We start from the raw sequence: 20,555 nt of genomic DNA, 5'->3' as shown, positions 1-20,555 counted from the left end.
ACAGTAAGGCTAATCGGGACTGAACTATGGTTTAAAGTCGGATCCGAACCACTGTGCCATGTGCCTCCACCGGATATCGAACCCGTGACCCCTTGATTATAAGGCGACGACGTTACCACTGCGCCATCGGGGAGGCCCACAAATGAAACTAGTTACATGTACACTATTAGGTTAACCGCGAGGTGAGGTATGGGAGGAACCAAGGAAATGAATAAGAAAGCAGGTGATAATGTATGTGGGCACACTGAAGGAGGGATAAAATAGATCTATAGGTTATCTGAATCTTTTCATCGATTGAAACTCTCGCAATCAGCTAAAAATAATAAAAATCTAATGTACACCTAACGTGGCATAATATACACCACAAAGTGAGTTTCAAGTAGCCCTATGTTAACATGACCATGGAAAATTCAATGTAACAGATTACATACTAATATATTTATATAAGTATGTGTGTGTGTGTGTGTGTGTGTATGTTGAAGCTTGTTTAGAAACTCTACATGTAAATTTGCTCTTGGTTATTAAATATAGTTTTAATGCTAAATTTATATTCCTACGATATATTCATCCTTTATCACTGTAACAAATATGATGAAAATACCATGGATTTTAGGAACATTTACTAATAAAAAAATGTGATTATTAGGGATAAGTACAGAGTTTATTAAAATAGTTTATTGAAGTTTAAAACACATAACATTATCTTTCAACTAGAGATACAATTATATTTCAACGTGCAATTTTAGATTTTTACTACATAAGAGCATTTACTATTACCTTTTGCAAAGTGTTTTTACTAATGAAATATTCACGAACAACAAACAAATTTATGTCAATACATCACATTCACGATACGGTTTAAAGAGGCGATAAAAAATAATGTCCATCATTCTGTGTCGATGCATGTATCGTGACTGTCTGGGCATTTTTCACATTATGGAATAATTTTCTAACAAATAATAAACCTATAAGGATGTATGTGTTAACATAAGTGACTATACTTTATAATCTTGAAAACTATATGGCTTGGAGATTTAATTTAGGTCGGCTGCGTTTGTGAATTCATATGTCAGATATCTTAGTGTGAAACAAATGTTGAGTACCTTTGTCCAAATAAAAGTGATGTTATTGGACATGCTTTAACTTTATTCAATTTGAAGTCTTAGTAAAGCTTTCTACTTTATACGAAAAATTGTATGTGAAAACTTTAATTGCTATGTATCCGCCATATCCTTTTGCAGCTTTGTGGAAAATACCTACACCAGAGAGCCATGTTGCTGGGTTTGGTGTCACAGGCTGTGTATCAATCAAAGGTATAGTTGTCTGACCCCCTTCTTCATAAAGTGCAGAGCTGGTAAAGTGAATGAAGTCTCCTGGTCCCGAATCAGGGTATGAAGGTTCTGGCGACGATATTGACGTTTTAGCGTCTCTTATATCGATTGAAGAACCTGCTACTTCGCGACCTGTCATCCAAGTTGTATTCTTATCTCGGATGAGTTCACCAGTGTTGATGTCGATGGGGGATACCAAGCATTCCAGTTTCAGGTTCTTTCCAACTAATCGTAGCCTGACCCCAACAAGTACGGCGTCCTTCTCAGATTGTATATCATCAAGGCTTATCTGCCTCTTATCCCACGTGACCTTGTGGTAATCCTCACCCAGTTTCACCTCTGGGTCTGTCAACTGGATGACCTCAACCGGTTTCCAAGATACTGTGGTTGCGTCCACTTCACCATGAGCCAAAGCTGTCCCCTCTTGTATCTGCAAGTAAATTATCCCGTTCATGCTCACAAAACGTATTCCAGTGACAATATTCCCTTGCTCTATATCAGCGGAGACTTCCCGAAGGCTAAAGTACCTTTCTGTTCCTGTCGTTTCTGGTTCTTCGCAAATGCAGAAGCAAACTTCACATCTTCCTTCCATTGCTGGCATTAACGGCTTCACAACGATTGCCTCACCAGGACAGCTTGCAGAAGTAACTTCTCCATTCTTAACCCAGTGATACCTTGAAGTTTCAGTCTTTGAATTCGGTATGCAAGCCGTGATTATCGTGGACACTTCAGTACATTCACGAACATCTCCTTCGCATGGTCGCTGTTTCGTACAGAGTTTATCATCGTCTTCTTTGCAGGAATGTTGCTGAACGCTTCTACACCCATCCTCTCCTAAACAGTCATCAGACGGCTTTAGACTCTGCCGGTACAATATGATACCCGAGACAACGTTCTTGATGGATATATAAGTCTCTCCTTCCAATTGTTCTTTAGGGTCGCACATCCAGAACTCGTCGCTGACTTCCTTCAGAGTGGTGGACATAGTTGCTAGTTTTTCAGACTTGTATGCTCTGAACATGCTCTCGAACTGGTGTGCAGTTTCCATATCATACTGGACTAAAACGAAATGAAACTATCATGTACAAATTTTAAATTAAGTTATAAAATTCTTCAAAAACAAAATTTCTTAATCTGATCATTACATTCAGATTTGTAGAAATTTTCAATACTTTTCTTTAACCTCATTGTTTCAGGAATTGTTAATTATTCTTAAGATTTTCTAAAATGTTAAGCAACTACGCGAGTTTCTAAATTATTCCAAGTAATTACTTCGTTGGAGACAAAAACTTCACAGGTCTGTTTTTGGTCCTGAAGATTTACCAAGACAGAAAAAATGACAGGGTTTGTAATTGTCTTATTTCCTAACGTTAATGAAAATATAAGCAGTGTTTCATAGCTGCTAGCAATGATCTCATTGATTGAACAGAGCTGTGTACTACCGAAAGTTGTGATGTTTCTTGATATTCCGCTCTGGGCTCAAATATACAAACTGAACTGAACTTACAGTTTAAAATGGGATTTGGACAACTATGTGCTCCCTCAGAGAATCTACTCGAACATATACAGCTGGACAAAAAAAAACGGATAAGGATTCATGTAAGTTTCTCGGTATGATTCCTTAACATTGTTTTTCTTCTTTCTACGCGTGGGAAATGCGCAGATTTAAACTGTCTTAGCTTTTTTTATTTAGTATTTAGACTAACTCTCACCTACATATTATCAGTACTCTTATTTTTAAGCTTCCATTTATTTTTATAGAAATATTAGTTAATATCATCTCCAGCCGTAAACAACCAATTGATACATTATTTACCAGAACATTAAGCAACTAAATAAAATACTGCCAATGCAGTATTGATCCTAGTCAGGGTGATATTTGAAGAGGAATGAGGGAGAATTCCTCTCTGATTTTGCATCCCCCACCTGGTTGGTAATTTTTGACTTTTGGAGGGGAAACTATATGTATAATTTATATTGCCCCAATGCCTCAAAGTAGATACCTGATCGCTTACTGGAAAATTTTAAAATCACAGGCTGGCCACAGATTACCATTTTGTCAATAATATTATGAGGGGAAAGTGAGCTGGGAGGCGAAAGTGGTATCGGGTAAAAATATGTAAGGTCATACATATCTTATGAACATGAATATTTGATATTGATTGATTGATTTGGTTTATTTTACTTCGCTTTTCTGTCACTTTTGACTATTCGCGAAGATGAGTGTGATTATATGATGAAATTGATGAATGGAAATTCACAAAAACCCATGCCCAGACTGGGATTCGAACCCGGGACCTCTGCCATCGTAGCGCTCCGTGCTAACCACTTCGTCACAGATTTGATGTAATTGGTCGTTTTATTACTAGTTTCTCTTTTGTTTGTTGGGAGATGGGATGAACTGGCTGAAAAGGTGGTGCGCACCCCTCAGTCCCCTCTTGAGCCACTAAGTCACTTACTCATGACAGGTCTTCTGACATTCTTCAGAATCGAAGACGCCTGCAGAAGAAGATATCCTTTGAGATCAACCAAAATCAAACTTGTAGCCAATTGACCCAGAATCTCTGATTTTGAACTTTTAAAATGGCACATGGTCCCTGGAGATTCCTGAAAACAAGAAGAAACTGAATGATTTCCGTGGAATTTGATATTTGCTTAGAGTACTAACTGTTCAGAATGTATATATTTGATAAATATATATTTTCCCTGTACTTATCTCTGCAAAGAGGTAATTTATCGATAAGTTTATTGAGTTTATTGAGCAATTTTCACACCGAAAGTACCCCTGAGGGGCATTGGTGCATGTACATTACAAAATACATGTTGACATCGCACATAATATATATCTATACATCAATTTGGCAGAATTTTTTTTATAATAATATAACATAATATAGTAGTAAAACATACAATGACAAATTATTTCTTGAAGTGAACTAGTGCTGTATAAGTACATATTATATAGTGTATACAATCTAAATTTATTTTATAAAGTTATTTAGTTCCTGAAATTCTTGAACTGAATATAACGTGTATTCCAATAACAATTTTTTCACTTTACTTTTAAAGATTATGGTTCTTTCAAAATTTTTGTAACATTTTGGTAACATATTGTATAACTGGATGCCTGAGTAAAAAGGTCCTGTCTGGTATGCAGTTAGCCGCACTTTGGGAATGTGGAAGTTATCTTTTTGTCTGGTATTGTAATTGTGAGTGCCTATGTTCTTTGGATAGTTCGATTTTGTTTCGTGTATGAAAGTAAGTGTTTCAAGTATGTACAAACTTGGAAGTGTTAATATACGGATTTTTTTAAAAAAAGAGGTTTACATGTATCAGTTTTGTGTGCATTTGCCAAAATACGCAATGCTCTTCTTTGAATTTTAAAAATTCTCTGCGATTGAGCGAGTTCCCCCAAAATTGGATACCATACCTCAATAGATATTTAGCATACACATCGTATTGAAACTATTTTTTAAAGTTCTTAATTGGTAACATACGGTGTTTAGCCTCTTGCATAAATGATCTATGTGAACTTTCCAGTTTATACACTCGTCTATAAATATTCCAAGAAATTTGTATTGTTAGTAGCTGTTATAACGGCATGCCCTACTGTGAAATTATCTTGCTTAAGAGAAGGGTTTTTGGCTCTAGATACACCAAATTTTATTATATTAGTTTTTCGTTGTTCATAGAAAGTTTGTTTGCTGAAAACCAGCTTTGTAGTTCAGTAAGAGCTTTTTCCGTTTTTTGAATTAAAGTTACATCGTTAACAGAATCTACTAAAGCCGTAGTATCATCAGCGGAAAGAGTAACTTGGGCGGTTTCAACATTTGCTGGAAGGTCATTTATGAACAATAAAAACAATAGGGGCCCTAGTATCGATCCTTGTGGGATTCCAATAACCACATCTTTCAATTCGGAGTAATATGTTGTTTGCGTCCCATTATTGGATAAGCTATTTAATGCAACACTCTGTTTTCTATTAGATAAATAGGATTCTATTAATTTGTTTGATGGACCGCGGATTCCGTAGTATTTTAATTTCTCTAGTAGTATGTGATGATTCACACAGTCAAACGCTTTTGATAAATCACAAAAAATTCCAACAACAGAATACATTTTGTTTATGGCGGAAAGAATATTATCAATTACATGAAAAATGGTATTTTTTGTTGTTTTCGATTTCACAAACCCATTTTGTTGCTTTATGAGTATCTTTTTATCTTCTGCATACTTTATTATCCTATTATAAATAAATTTTTCGAAAATTTTTGAAAAAATGACAATAAGGAAATTGGTCTGTAGTTTTCTATTTTTGTTTTATTTTCTTTCTTCTATACGGGTATTACTTTTGATATTTTTAGACAGTCCGGAAAGCTGCCATTTTTCATACACTCGTTAATTAATTTAACCAAAGGCTCGTTAATGTATGTGCAAATCTCTTTCATCACGTTAATCGGCATTGAATCTAGCCCTGTTGACTTTTTGTTTTTCATATTGCGAATTATGTTGGAAATTTCTTCGTCTGTAGTAGGGGTCATATAAAAAGAATGCGTGAAAGATCTTCTAACGTTATTTAACTTTTCTTTGTATGGGTCCGTTACGCTGATGCTACGTTGCAAGTTAAGTGCTACATTAACAAAATAATTATTAGAAGTATTAGCTATTTGTTGTGGATCTGTCTCTATTGCATTACCTGCTTCTAATATGATATCTTAATTCGTGTTCGTTTATTTACCTCTTATATGATTAACTATTTTCCATAGTTCTGCAGTTTTGTTTTCTGAATTATTCACCTTTTTATCTACATACAACTGTTTGCAATGTTTTAATGTTTTCTTGTATTTTTTGTTGAACTGTTTGTAATGATCTTTAAGGGTAGGGCTGTTTGCATATTTACTCTGTTTATGCAATGATCGTTTTAATTTGCTAAGATTTTTAATTTCCTTGGTTATCTATAGGCAATTGGTTTTGTTGTGAACTCGTGCTTTTTTAATGGGAAAACATTTATTAAAATGGTATCTTACAGTATGAAGAAATTTTTCGAATTTCTCGTTTACGTGTACAGCCATATTGTTTATAAAATCCCATGTTTCTGATTTTAGCGCGTTTCTGAATTTTGAAATGTTCTTATCATTGTTTGTGGGTCTAACAAATCTGAATTTTGCGCGTGGTTTATGATTTCGCTTGTCTTCAATTACGTTTACCTTAATAAGCTGAGAATCATGGTCAGAAAAACATATACAAGTTTCTACGATGAACGAGAGTCGTTTCAAGTTCAGTGATGAGATAGGCTAATCGGGACGGGACCTACAGTTCAAATGGAATATGAACCACTGTAAATTGAACTCGTGATCCGTTGATTAGAAAGCAACGTCGTTACACTACGCCATTTTGGAGACCCTAATTAAATTAAATAAATTTGGGCATTTTCGAATGGTCGAAAATAATGTCACTATTATTAAGGTTTATTGTTACTTTAGTATTAGTCAAAGGACTCGTATATTAACGTCTGATCGGTTTCATATTCCTCATTGAGTACGAAGTTTACTTTTACCCTCAAGGTATGCAGGTATACATTTTATTGGAAGCAGAGCGAACCCCAGAGCTGCTTCATACACGGCCATTGCAGGAAAATTCCTACCTGGAATTACTGACCTGGTTCTCCCATGTGGCAGTCAGACGTCCTCCGATTAAGCTACCGCGTCATTCTCTCTTTCACACACACACACACACACACACACTGCACAGTGCAAGAAACCATGGAGGTTCATAGGCGGATGTGGAGGAAGGGGCTTCACACAATCATGAGCTCGGCCATTGTGATGTGATCATGTTAACCCCTAGAGGATGGGTGAACCCCAGAGCCGCCTTATGCACGGACATAGTCTGAAAAATTCCCCATTTGAGAACACGCACCACGTTATTCGAGCCCAGGTCTCTTGTGTGGCAGTGAGATGGTAAGCCAATGTGCCACTGCAACATTGCATATATTTGACGCTGTTACATACTACGTAGTAATAAGTTAATACTGAGATAGATTACACATTGTAGCAGCTTACCTCCATGATTCGGCTCAGTTCCAGCAACAGCCCATCCCCTTCTCCAGGCGAAACCTTGTCGTGGATGTTCTCCAGCAAATTCCTTATGGCATGGTTGTTGTGCGTGATGTAGTCGTCGACAAAATGCATCACCCTCCCCCTCTCCAGCTGCAACTGGCGAATGAGCCTGAAGAATGAGATGAATATGGACTCGATGTTGTCGATGTCACTCGCCATCTTCCTCAGAGTGTCCTCCAGAGGCGTGTCCTTCGCCACATCGACGGTGAGTCGCTCCAGAAGATCCGTATCACCATCCCTGTGCTTGTCCATCACCTCTTCCATCTGCTCCAGCAAGACATTGATGACATCCAGCACCAGGAAATCCAAGTCCTCCTCCCAAGCTGGTGCCCGGTGAGGGTCCCATTCCATGAGCTTCCAGGCTGTTTCGATCTCGTCCGTCACATCCTGTGATAGGTCAAGCACGTCTTTCAGTTTGGTCGACACCACCGCACCAGATAGCGGGAGAAGTAGGAGAACATATGCTATACAGAAAGACGCCATGTTCCAAACTAAGCTGGACTTGTTTCAAACGTCGACGGCACTTTACATATTGATTCGATGGCGTGAGGCAACGCGACTTTTGCAAGACGAGTATTCATTATTAAATTGTTCATTTGTTATATTACTGTTATGCAATGCTGTCTTGTTATACACGCAATACCATTCCAACGAGCGTCAACAAATCAATGTTTCAGAAGAAACATAAAGAAAAGAACGAGGAAACAAATGTGTGTTCTTTTGTTAAAAAGTCTCTAAAATATAGTCCAAGGATACGTGCAGGGGCGCCGCTACTAGATGGGCTAATGTGGGCTCGTGCCCACCTTAAAATGTTCTTTGCCCACCCTCTTACCCACCTACATGAGGAGTTTTCAGACTTATGTGCACTAGAGTAGAAATCAGTCAGAGAAATTAATAAAAAAGTGTGATGAAGAGCTAGGCAGAAAATGAGAGAGAAAGAGATTGAAAAGAGAGGTGAAGAGGATGAGAGTAGATATAGAAGCAACGGAAGACAGAAATAAAGAGAATGGTAAGTGAATTTGTAGAAAGAGGCAGAGAGATAGAGAAAGGAGACGAAAGAAAGAGAGAGATAGAAAGAGTGATAAAGAAGAAAGAGGTGAACAAACAGTGGAAGAGAGAGAGAAATATTGATATACATTTATATACATATACGTAAATTTATCTATGTATATATGTATATAATATTTAATATTTTTTGTCAATCTTTCTCTCTCTCTCTCTCTCTCTACATACTCATTTAACTTTCTTTCTATTTCTGTCTCCCATTGCTTATACATACATACATATATATATATATATATATATATATATATATATATATAACAATCCTCAGACATAATTTATAAAATATAATTATTGATTGAAATGTAAATTATATTAGACGCATCATTTATACACATTTTATTTGTAAAACTATGCAGCATATTTTGTACAGAAGTGTCTTAAGCTGAGTTCAGGATATTTGCTGGCCATTGCCAAAGACGATAAAAATTGTAAAACACACACACACTGAAAATTAGTTCGTAAGTCCATGGTCTCATCAAAAATAACCATTAGCCATAATATCCGTTGTATCCGTAGTTTGGATAGTATCCACCATTGTATCCGCGATTGTATGGGTATTGTCCATACCCAGGGTAGTGTCCGTATCCATGATAACGATTCCCGTATCCGTAATAGCGCTGTTCAGCTGTTTCCAACCCTTCTTCAACGGCTTGGCACAGCGCCACTGCAAGAACGACGGCGAGAATCTGAAACACAAAATTATTTGAAGTTATTGTGAGTGTGTATTGTCCAGTGACATTTGCTTTAATTCACAAGGTTATAGATGTTTGTTTAAAAAAATACTAAACTCTGCTATTATGAAGGAAAATATCAAAATTTCATAATAATATTAAAAAAAAAATCTGTGTTCTGGGGTCAGTGAATTGTGTTTGGTTGATCAACCCTTGCAAAAGGGAGTCCTGTGAGTGAATTCCGATGGAGGTACTTTGAAAACTGGTTCAAATTTAACTTAAAATTTCAAACAAGAATAAGTTAGAAGCAGGGTATGTATGGATGTTTGTGTGTGCATGAATGTGTGTGTGTGTGTGTGTGTGTGTGTGATCCAGTGTCCTTGTGTTTGCTTGTGTGTTCATAGAATTATTCTTATCCGTAATTCGTGTACTTTTATTCCCTTAAAGCCCACTTTATATCCAGATAGGCTAATCGGGACTGGACATGCAGTTTCAAGTGTGATCCTAACCACTGTACACTGTGCTTCAATCGGGATCGAATCAGGGACCCCTTAATTACCAGACGACTGCGTTACCACTAGTTCATTGGGGAAGTCAAGTTGTGTAATTATAGTATATTTTTATCTGAATGTTCTTCCTTTTCTAAATGTGTAATCCTAATAGTTCCTAAAAGGAATGAATTGAGAAAGTAGAAAGCACATGCCTTCTCCTCCATAAAGAATAACCAATTGAGGACTAAAAGTAGTAAACGTTGTAAGTGCCAAAAGCGAAAGTGTTGGGAAATCGCATCGTGCCTCTTTACACGCCATTTGAACTACATACTTACAGGGCTAACAGCCACATTACACGTTTACCACATTATAAAGCATGGCACATTGCACAGTTTAACGTGGAAAAGGGTGTTTGAATTATTATGCCACTTACAGCGTTTACCAATTTTAGTCTTCAATTTTTGAACCTCGATCTTAAAAGTACTAACTTCCATGGGCGCCGCAGGGGCGAAGCCAGGGGGGCACTTGCCCCCCGTTTGAGTTTTTTGGAAAGCGGAAATGCAATGCGAATGGTGAAATTGTATAAATATTTTATAACAAAAAGTATTGTTTTCTGTGACTAACAGGCCGTAAGTTACAGCAACAATTATTATTATTAGAAATAAGGTTACATTTAAGCTCACAGTCTATTTTACACTGAGTATCCAACTACAAAGAAACAGCTTTCTGTCATACATGAATTAATGTTAAGTATACAGTTATGCAAATTGTGTATAGATATAGGCTACAGAATGTGGAAGTTACAAATTTATGTAACATTAAAAAGCATAAGTATTAGTAATAGTAATGTAATAATAATAATAGTAATAAATTAATAATAATAATAATCAAGATAATAAAAGTTTATATGACTCTGCCCCTCCCCCCTGAGAAAAAATCCTGCGTGCTCTCTTGCTAACTCCCTTTATCTCTTATCTTAAAAGTGAACATTTTGTTTTTTGACTAACGTCATGATATGAGATCGTAGCTTTGTAATCAAGAAGTATCGGATTCGATTCTCGTCCTATTGGCAACTCTTGTTCCCATCACACCAGCTGTCTGTTACTGCGATAAAACTGGTTACCTGACTAAGAGAACAGACAGCTGAAAATAGTCAGTCTTCCTACTTCCTACGCCGTGTCCTTATGGTGGTTGTAAAATCTACCAGGCTTGAAGTGCATGGAGATATCAACACCGGTTCCATAATTCATCATAACGGCAATTGAGCCATTCAACTGAAATGTTTCTTGACTGTTTATGCAAAACAGTTCTGGTATGGTAGAGTGGGATTGCGCGTGAATCTTTTTCTTCTTTCCTTTTTGAGGCTAACAAGGTTTCCACTTTCATCTTGTTATCACTTTTATGCTCACGGATACCACGATTTCAAGTAGGCAGACATTCAGGTGGGGTGAATATATAATAGTCAGTTAAAGTTTTTAATCTTATGCTCAGATAGGCTAATCGGGACTGAACCTATCTAAATTGGGATCCTAACCCCTGTACTCCGAACCAGAATCGAACACGGGATCCATTATAAGGCGAGATCGTTACCATCATGCTATCGAGGAGATACGGGATAGATAGTAAGTGTATTATCATCTTACCTTCCCTAAATATGCGAATAGTGAAGGTTGGTGCAGATATTGATAATACTCGATCAGCTACATTGCAGCTCGGCAAAGTTCATTGTTAATCCAATTGATGCTTAGACAGGTTAATTAGGACTAGACCTACAGTTTTAAAGATCCAAACCACTGTGCAAGGATCTCCACCGGGAATCAAACCAAAGGCTCCTTGGTGTGGCCACTCCAATCGGAGAAGCACCGATCATGGGTGGTTCCCGAGCGTTAGTCAAAGGTCCCTGGTCAAACATTGCAATCCCGCTCTAAAACCATGCGAGTAAAGAAATTATAGTGTCATCAATTCTTAATTTGCCCATTGTATTGCTGACGAAGCATGTGGAAACGTGGCATTTTCAGTTTCCATTGAGGCTCATGCTGCCAGTGTACAGGCTGAACGGTCATCGGCAGATGCGGCGATGACTAAGCAAAATAACAAAAATACTGCATTTTAAATATTTTAGAGAAGTAAAAAAATAAGTCAGAATATTGTCATATTTGTGCGAAATAAGCCGAGCAACACCATGAAACGGCTAGAAATACGAAAGAGATTCGCTAAGTTTAGCGCATCGGAACGAGAGCCAACACTCGCACTACGTTTCCTATTGAAGGCAATGGTGTTCGTTGGCCCAGGTCATCGCAGAAAATGTGCGAATCTCTCTACCTGCAAAGAAGACACCCAACGACCGCTTGAAGGTCTGGTCATAAAAGGCCTTTACTTTTTTCAGCTCCCATGTTTACTGCAGGGTTTGTCTGACGTCACAGGATTAAAATTTTTCCGAGTGCTATTTTCATCATTGTAAAGCATGCAATGCAATGATCTAATACACGCAATTAGTGATGTCGTGAGTGAAAAAATTTAAATAAACTGAAAAATCAGACTTTCTTTCAATTATGTTAGACGAACCATCTAATGTTAACAGTAAGTCTCAATTGTCAACTGTCTTGAGATCTGTTCATAAGGTTTATTGGTTTTACTGATGTGAGTACAGATTGTATATCTGACGGGTTATTTGTTCATGTAAAAATTGTCAATAAGTAGAAACTGGAGGATAAATTTATTATTGCTCAAACCTTGTATGACGGGTCAGCAGTTATATCGGGCCAGTTAGCAGATTTGCAAAAGAAGGCCCAGAACGAGGCGTTAGTTACGGATTGCTACGCTCCAGTATAGATTTATTGGTGTCCCAGGGAATGAATGAAATACCATGTGAGTAGAGTATTTTTGTGACTCCCAGGCCAACTCTGATTTCTTGACCAAACGACCGCAAAAAGTTAAAAAACTCACTTTCTCTCCCCGTTCCGCGCCTCATTTATTACGCTGACGATATTTCACGGGCGCAAAAAGGCAGTGATGAGCGAAAGATGAGCTCTCACCCCCTCATCCTTCTCATCTTTCTCATTCTCTTTTTATTCTCTCATCTTCCTCTCATCCTCCTCTCATTCTCCCATCTTTCTCTTATCCTCTTATTTTTTTATTTTCTTATTTTCTTATTTTTTGAAAGATGAGTGCACCTTATCGTAATTTTCCAAGTCTGGGACCAAATGTTTATATATCGTGACCTACGTAAACCTCTCCTCTCATTCTCTCATTCTCTCATTCTCTTATTTTTTGAAAGATGAGTGCACTTTATCGTAATTTTCCAAGTTTGGGACCAAATGTTTATATATCGTGACCTACGTAAACCTCTTCTCTTATCCTCTTATTCTCTCAATCTCTCAATCTCTCATTCTCTCATTCTCTCATTCTCTCTACCTTTAGAATATTGTCGTCAACATTAGAGATGAAGTTGGAGTGCTGGAATCAACGGGGCCAAATGTTTATATATAGTGATCTTCGTAAACCTCTCTCTCGGGGGGGGGGGGAACGATGTGGCATATACACACGCGCGCGCTCTCATCTTCTCATTCTCTTATTCTCTCATTCTCTTATTCTCTTATTCTCTTATTTTTGAAAGATGAGTGTATTTTATCGTAATTTTCCAAGTCTGGGACCAAATGTTTATATATTGCGACCTACGTAAACCTCTCTCTCGGGGAGGGAACGATGTGCCACACACATACGTGCGCGCGTGCGTATGCCTCTTATTATTTTCCGTATTGTGACGCAAGCAAACAAAATAATAATTGTTGTTTTTTAGGATACCTGGCCCCTATAACCTCGCCGGGGGGGGTGCATGGTGGCGACGAAATTATCACGAGTTTAGATTTGTACTGTGAATGTTGTCAAAATTTAATCAATATTGTTTATTCTCGATGCTAGAATCTTACATAAATTATTCTCTAAAAACGAAAATCGATAATCCTATGCAAAGCCCCCCCCCCCCCCCAAGGCATTCAGGCAATTTCTAATGTTCGCGTGGATAGCGACGCTCGGTAGAATTTTTCCTGTCCCCTGTGGAGCAATTGTGTTTCGTCGCCCAATGTAACATTTTCATCACGGACCAAACTATCCACAGCGACCCCTCCCCGAACCCATTCACCTTGCATCCTCTTTCGCCCGAAGAGATTCTATTTTTTTCAGCTTTCCCACGGTTCTGAATGAAGAATCCATCACATCCCCGATAACAATAGAATCAGAGGGGGATGTGGCGGAAGCAAACACAGCAGCATCTTCCGCTTTTTGAGTTTTATACTAGGAATCGTTTGTTTCACACACCACACCCTGACGGGGCGTGGAATAGAGGCCGAGGGGAAATGATCGACAATACATACATGGGTGGAACTATCAACGTCCCGTTTATTGTTATTTGTCCCCCACAGGATATTGTGCGCATCACAAAATCTTTTGTTGAAAAAAATATAACATGAGTAAATCAGTCAACAAGGGTTTTTATTTGCTAGGACATTGACTATAGCGCTCATTGTGTTTTCACCAAAGAGAGTCGCGTGGAGTAGGAAGGAGAGAAGGAGAAAAAGGAGAGGAGTTCCTATATAACCTACCAGTTTTTTTTGTACGTCATTATCATAGTGAACGTCAATCGTGGCAGTTCAGTATTTTTTAATTTGTTTGTCTGGCAGTATACATATATATCATCGTGGAAGTTTTAGTGAGCTACAAGTTTTATTTTGAAGTCTCTCTATCTCTCTTGAAAGGTGAACGTCAATCGTGGCAGTTCAGTATTCTTAATTGTTTATCTGGCAGTATACATATATATTATCGTGGAAGTTTTAGTGAGCTACAAGTTTTTATTTTGAAGTTTTTCTCTCTATCTCTGTTGAAAGGTAAGTTTTTATTTTTTCATGATATATTAATATTTTTTTTGTTTTTGCGTCTGACACACACATATTCAGAGGAGTCATAAAAAATTGACACACACTTACATGTCGTATATTTTTAACCTCCTACAACAGTGCACACACACATACATACATACATACATACATACATACATACATACATACATACATACTGTTCGCGTCTAATATATATGTGGAAGGAAAAAATATCTAGCATTTTTCAACTTTTTTTTCCTTCTGTTTCAGTGCGCTTTCCACTACCACCACCACAACCCCCCCAAAAAATTTCTCTGTATATATATATAAATAACAGAGAGAAAAAATGGAACCGCAACCAGGTCCCTCCGGTCTTTGCGGGAAAGTGGCATGTCGCAACTGTGGAAAGTTGATTTCTAAACCTAATATTGCTAGGCATTTGAAAAAATGTCGTCTTCCGGATCATGATGTCGTAGTCCCGCCGGCAAAGAAACCTCGCATTGATGAGCATGAGGAGGGTGCTTTGAATAAAAGTGCACGTATCATAACGTATAAATCTGGAAGGGATGAAAAGTGTGACTCGAGCATCTTCCTCAACAATGTGAAATCTCTGGTAGTCGATAAATTACGTGATTGCCTCGTCAATGTTGCAATTAAAATTCATCTCGTCTTGACCCTGCTGTATGAGAAAGTTGTCTCGTCCGAGTCAAGCACTTTCAGCTTTTTACGTAGGGTGTGAAAGCTTACACGATGACAATAACGAGAATCTTGACGAGATAGTGACACGGCTATTTGAGCACCTGACACAAAAACAAGAAGAGTTTGAAGGTAGAGGAAGTGGATGGAGTCTTTGCGGTCACAACCACATGTTAGAACTTCGAGTCTGCAATTTCAAACCATTACGCAGCACTCAAAAAAAAACAAAAAAACAAAAAAAGCAAAATGCAGTGTTGAACATACAAAGTAATGATCAGAAGAGTTTCTTATGGTCTGTCATCGCTGCATTACACCCAGCAAATAATCACCCCCAACGTCTGTCCAATTACAGAGGATACGAGGGAAGATACGAGAATATGATGAGAGGAATTTCCTATCCTGTGCCCCTGAATAAGATCAATCAATTTCTAAAAAACTATAGGGAGGAAAAAGGAGAATATATCGATATTTCTGTGTTTGGGGTTGACGATTCGGGCAATATTCGTGTGTTAAGACCTGCGAGAAGGCAGAATAATGTAATTCGACTCTTGCTTGTAGATGGCCGTTACAGTTTGATACGGAATTTCTCAGGATTAGTAGGAAGGCAGATCAGCAAGAATCGCGATAAGATCGAAATTTGCGATCGGTGTTTGAGAATTTTTCGCGGGGGTAAGAAGATGAGAGAACAGCACAAGTGTTTTGGCTCTGTGAATGCAGAACCTGAAGATGTCATGCCGGAACCCGGAACCAAGATGAAATTTCAGAAACACCAGGCTCTTCTCCACCATCCCGTCGTCCTTTATGCCGACTTTGAAAGCTTCCAAGTTCCCATGACGTCTTGCGACCCTGATCCCTCTACCTCAAGCACGACCCAAATTTTTCACCACGAGCCTTGCAGTTTCTCCATCTACGGAGAAAAATTGAATGAAGTCATCTTGTATTGCGGACCTGATGCGGCAAAACATTTTGTTGAGAAGATAGCGGAATGCGCGAGAGAACTTGCACCCAGCCTGAAAGGCTCTTACGTTTCTCCACCTGCTCTCACAACAGAACAACAACAGAGACATGACGCGGCGACAAGATGCGAGGAGTGTAACCAGGCTTTCACCGCCGAAAATTACAAGGTCGTCCACCATAACCACCAGAATGGATTATTTCTAAGCACCATCTGTAATTCGTGCAATCTCAAAATTAAGGAGTCGCATTTTGTTGCCGTGTTTCTGCACTACACGGAGAAGTACGACACACATCTCTTCGTCAAAGAGCTCCACAACATAACTTCTCGAATCAGCATCATCCCGAGAACGAGCGAGAAATATATTGTGGTGAGAGTGTGGATCCCTCTCCAAGAAGGAGGAAGCGTGGAAGTGCGAATCCTGGACTCTTACAATTTCCTGTCCTCCAGCCTCGCAAGCCTTGCATCTCAACTTGGCGACGAAGATCTTGTGGCCACCAAGCAAAAATGTTTTTCGGGGAGAGATGAGAATTTGAATCTGTTGCGTCGCAAGGGTGTCTACCCCTACGAGTACGTCAACAATTTCGACAAATTTGACGAGACGGAACTTCCACCCCGGGAGGTATTTTATTCTTCTCTCACGGAGGACGTCTGTTCCGAAGAGGACTACGAACACGCTCGTAGTGTATGGACGGCATTCAATTGCCAAACTTTTCGCGATTATCACGATCTTTATCTGAAATTGGACGTGACACTTCTGATGGATATTTTCGAATCGTTTCGTAAGAGATGCATCGCGATATACAAGTTGGATCCTGCGTATTTCTTCACCACGCCGGGATTGACTTGGGAATCGATGATGAAATACACCAACATGGAACTGGGCCTCATCGCAGAGAAGGAACAGTATGCTTTCATGGAGAGTGCGATACGGGGTGGCATCGTCCAATGTCCCCGACGCCATGCTCAGGCAAACAATCCTCATACGCCTGGTTACGATGCATCGAAGCCCAACACCTACATTGTCTACTGGGATGTCAACAACCTGTACGGCCACTCCATGTCCCAGTGTCTTCCCATCAGCGACTACGGGTGGATGACCGAAGAGGAACTCTCCTGCGAAGATTTTCTCAAGTGGAGCGAAGATAATGAATGGGGCTGTTTCTTGGAAGTGGATCTCGATTATCCCGAAACGCTTCACGAGAAACATCACGGATTGGCCCTGGCCCCCACCAAGGAGAAGCCACCTGGAGGATCGGAGCCAAAACTCATACTAAGCATGGAGAACAAGCGGAATTACGTTCTGCACTACCGACTCCTCCAATTTTACATAAGTCACGGCTTGCAGTTGAAGAAAGTTCATAGAGGATTGAAGTTCCGACAGAGCAAGTGGCTCGAACCGTACATAGCCGAGAACACGCGCCGCAGAGCACAATCGACATCGCCTGCAGACAAGGATCTGTACAAATTGTTCAATAACGCCATCTACGGCAAGACGATGGAGAACGTGCGTAATTACATCGACGCAACGTTGGTCACGGACGAAAAGAAATTTGAGAAGATCGTCGCGTCACCCTACTTCAAAAACTTCACTATTTTCGACGAGAATCTAGTATTTGTTGAGAGGAACAAGAAGCAAGTGATGCTCAACAAGCCGATTGCCATAGGTGCCACCGTCCTTGAACTATCAAAATTGCACATGTATCAATCGTACTACGATCAGTTTCAACCTTTTTATGGAGATAACATCCAAATATGTTACATTGACACGGATAGCTTCATTTTTCTAATCCAAACACCAAGCCTCGAACATGATCTGACTAAGATGAAGCATCTGTTTGATTTTAGCAACTTACCATCAGGCCATCACTTACATTCGGCAGAAAACAAAATGACGATTGGAAAGTTCAAAGATGAAGCGGCTGGTAATTACAGCAGGGAATTTGCGGGGCTTCGTGCCAAAATGTACTGTGTAAAGATTACAGAAGAAAAAGAGATCAAGAAGGCGAAGGGGGTAGGAAAAATAAGTACCAGCAAATTTAGCATGCGAGACTACAAAGAATGCCTTTTTCATGGTAAAAGGCAACTTAGCACCGATCATCGCATTGCAAGTAAATTGCATGATTTGTACACGACGCGCGTAACCAAGGTCGCATTGGATGGCAGAGACAACAAGTTACGCGTTCTCGATTGTCAAATCCACACGCGAGAGTGGGGGCACTACAATAAAAGCGATAAATGTGACGTGTGTTAACCGTAACCCCATAGTCATGAAGTCCGCTGTGTTTTTGAAGAAGAATGGCAGACGGAGGAAAAGAATGAAAGAGGGAGCCTTCGGGCGATGAAAAATAAGAGTTGAATTTAATGAGCCTCGATTTGGAGCGGGCTTAACAACATAATAACAGGTTGCAACTTTTCATCGCCCGAGGGCTCTCCCTTTCATTCTTTTCCTTTGTATGTTTTGAAGAATAGCAAAAAGCACGATGTGTTAAATAACTAACAAGAACAATGAATCTCTTTGGTTTTCGCAAACAAAGCAACATGGACACTGCATCACCAAATTTCAATAACCTCTTACCTTCCGTGTTATCTAAACTCAACGGTTTGTTAATCATTCACCTCAACAGCATTTGGACGGAAATAAATAACGATGTGGGCAAGATGTTTTATGTTTTTAATAACAATTTACATTTCTATGAAATTCCGATCGACGGGAAACTTCAAATCACCGTAAATCCGGAGAACGCAGGCGAAATCAAAATTTCTACCGGCAAGAACATTTTTCGAATCAAGCACGACAAGATACTTTCTAACATGTCGTACGATGTGTCTGCAGGAGATTATCTTTACGTGGAACTCCTCGGAGACTACGACAAACTTATTCCTCTCTTCGTAGAATTACGAATCGTCTATCCTATTATAAATAACCGTTAACCAAAAATGCCTAACGATATTTTCGGCAACACCAAGCGTGTAGACCATGCAGAAGAGATTCTCATGCTGGACGTTCGAGTTAAGAAGTTGAGGACCGATTTGATCGCTTTGCAGGAGACCTTAAACAAAAGTTTAGAGTCTGAGATCGCTACGCTCCAAACGCAATGTCTCGATCCCATTCTGAAAATCGATTCCGAACTGAAAACACTGATAAAAAATTATGTTGACGTACCTTCTTACGACAACATTCAAAATATACAGTTGAGCATGGATTCGCTTCAAAATGTTTTGGCCAAATTACAGCAATTTCAATCGAAAAATGAAGATTTGGAAAAATTGAAACTCGAAATCGAAGAGCGAACTTCCGCAATAGAAAAGAATTTCTCTGAACTTCAAACCGTCGTGAATGATATTGATATAGAACGATTGCAGGTTGTTGTTTCTAAATTACAAGAAGAATTCACCGGTACGTTGGAAGAAATCAAATCCAAGTTGCAGACTTTGGAAGATACAATGACGAACCTACCATCGTCGGACGAACTGCAGGTCATCGGTAAAAGCGTCGCGAACATAAAAATTCAACTGGAGGCCTATCAAGATTTCGAACACATTCAAACCACCATCGCTACGCTTCAGGCGTCCTTGGAATTGATCAACGAAGAAATTAAAAATATTCACGCTGAAGCGAGAGCGTTGACGAGCATTCAAGACACGTTGAGCACGGTTCAGCAGAAGATCCAATATTTAGAAAATTTGAACGTCGAATCCAATCTCGCTCATTTTCATCACGTACTGGACAACATACAGGGTGACTTGGAATCGTTACGAACGAGCGTGCCTTCAAGTGAAGATTTGGAAAAATTGAAAACGGCGGTGACGGCACTATCCGATTCGAGTGACATCAAAAGTTCATTGAGCGATCTCGAGAGTAAAGTGGCCAATCTCCCCACCTCCAAAGAATTACACGCCTTGAAAAGGAACATATCACGTATGCTGAAACGACTGGAAACGGAAACAGCGAACGTGGAACAGATTCGAGACGAACTTGCTTCGCTGGTGTCGACGCTGCCCACTTCGCAGAGCGTCGCCGACCTTCACACGCAGTTTACAGAGATGCGAATCATCGTGAACGATCTTACCGAGAAGAGCTCGAAATTGAATCAAATCGAGAACCTTCAGAACATTGTCGTCAACATCAGAGATCAAGTTGGAGTGCTGGAATCAACGCAGGAATCGACGCTGGCTTCTTTCGGTGCCAAGTTGCAAGAACTCAACGAAAGCTACAAGCAGTTGAACGTGGAAGTGAAAATCAAACCGTCATTTTCTACCGTAACGGATACCATAGTCGAGCATTTGGTGCCCGTACAAAACACACTGGGTCAGCTTCACAGCAACCTCGTTAGCATCGATACTAAATTC

General features: G+C 39.3%; 1 protein-coding gene and 1 long non-coding RNA gene across 2 annotated transcripts in view; both read right to left on the bottom strand.

Moving 5' to 3' along the window:
* Nucleotides 1-690: 690 nt before the first annotated feature.
* LOC146001262 (uncharacterized) lies at nucleotides 691-7,942 on the bottom strand. Its single transcript, XM_083138565.1, has 3 exons — nucleotides 7,394-7,942; nucleotides 3,791-3,938; nucleotides 691-2,390 (listed from the first exon to the last, which is right to left on the bottom strand). Exons 1-3 carry the CDS (start codon nucleotides 7,931-7,933, stop codon nucleotides 1,150-1,152), a joined length of 1,929 nt encoding a protein of 642 aa, XP_082994691.1. The 5' UTR covers nucleotides 7,934-7,942; the 3' UTR covers nucleotides 691-1,149.
* Nucleotides 7,943-8,836: 894 nt separating this feature from the next.
* LOC146001261 (uncharacterized) overlaps nucleotides 8,837-20,555 on the bottom strand; it is a 52,240-nt gene continuing 40,521 nt past the window's right edge. Inside the window, exon 2 of the long non-coding RNA XR_014443552.1 lies at nucleotides 8,837-9,201. This is a non-coding gene — a long non-coding RNA (uncharacterized LOC146001261). The remainder of the gene's footprint in view (nucleotides 9,202-20,555) is intronic.

The sequence above is a fragment of the Lepisma saccharinum genome, chromosome 17 (genome assembly GCF_977018435.1).
Source record: "Lepisma saccharinum chromosome 17, izLepSacc3.1, whole genome shotgun sequence".
In the NCBI taxonomy this organism is placed as follows: Eukaryota; Metazoa; Arthropoda; class Insecta; order Zygentoma; family Lepismatidae; genus Lepisma; species Lepisma saccharinum.
The sequence above is the reverse complement of the archived record's forward strand: the minus strand, read 5'-3'. Positions and strand labels throughout refer to the sequence as shown.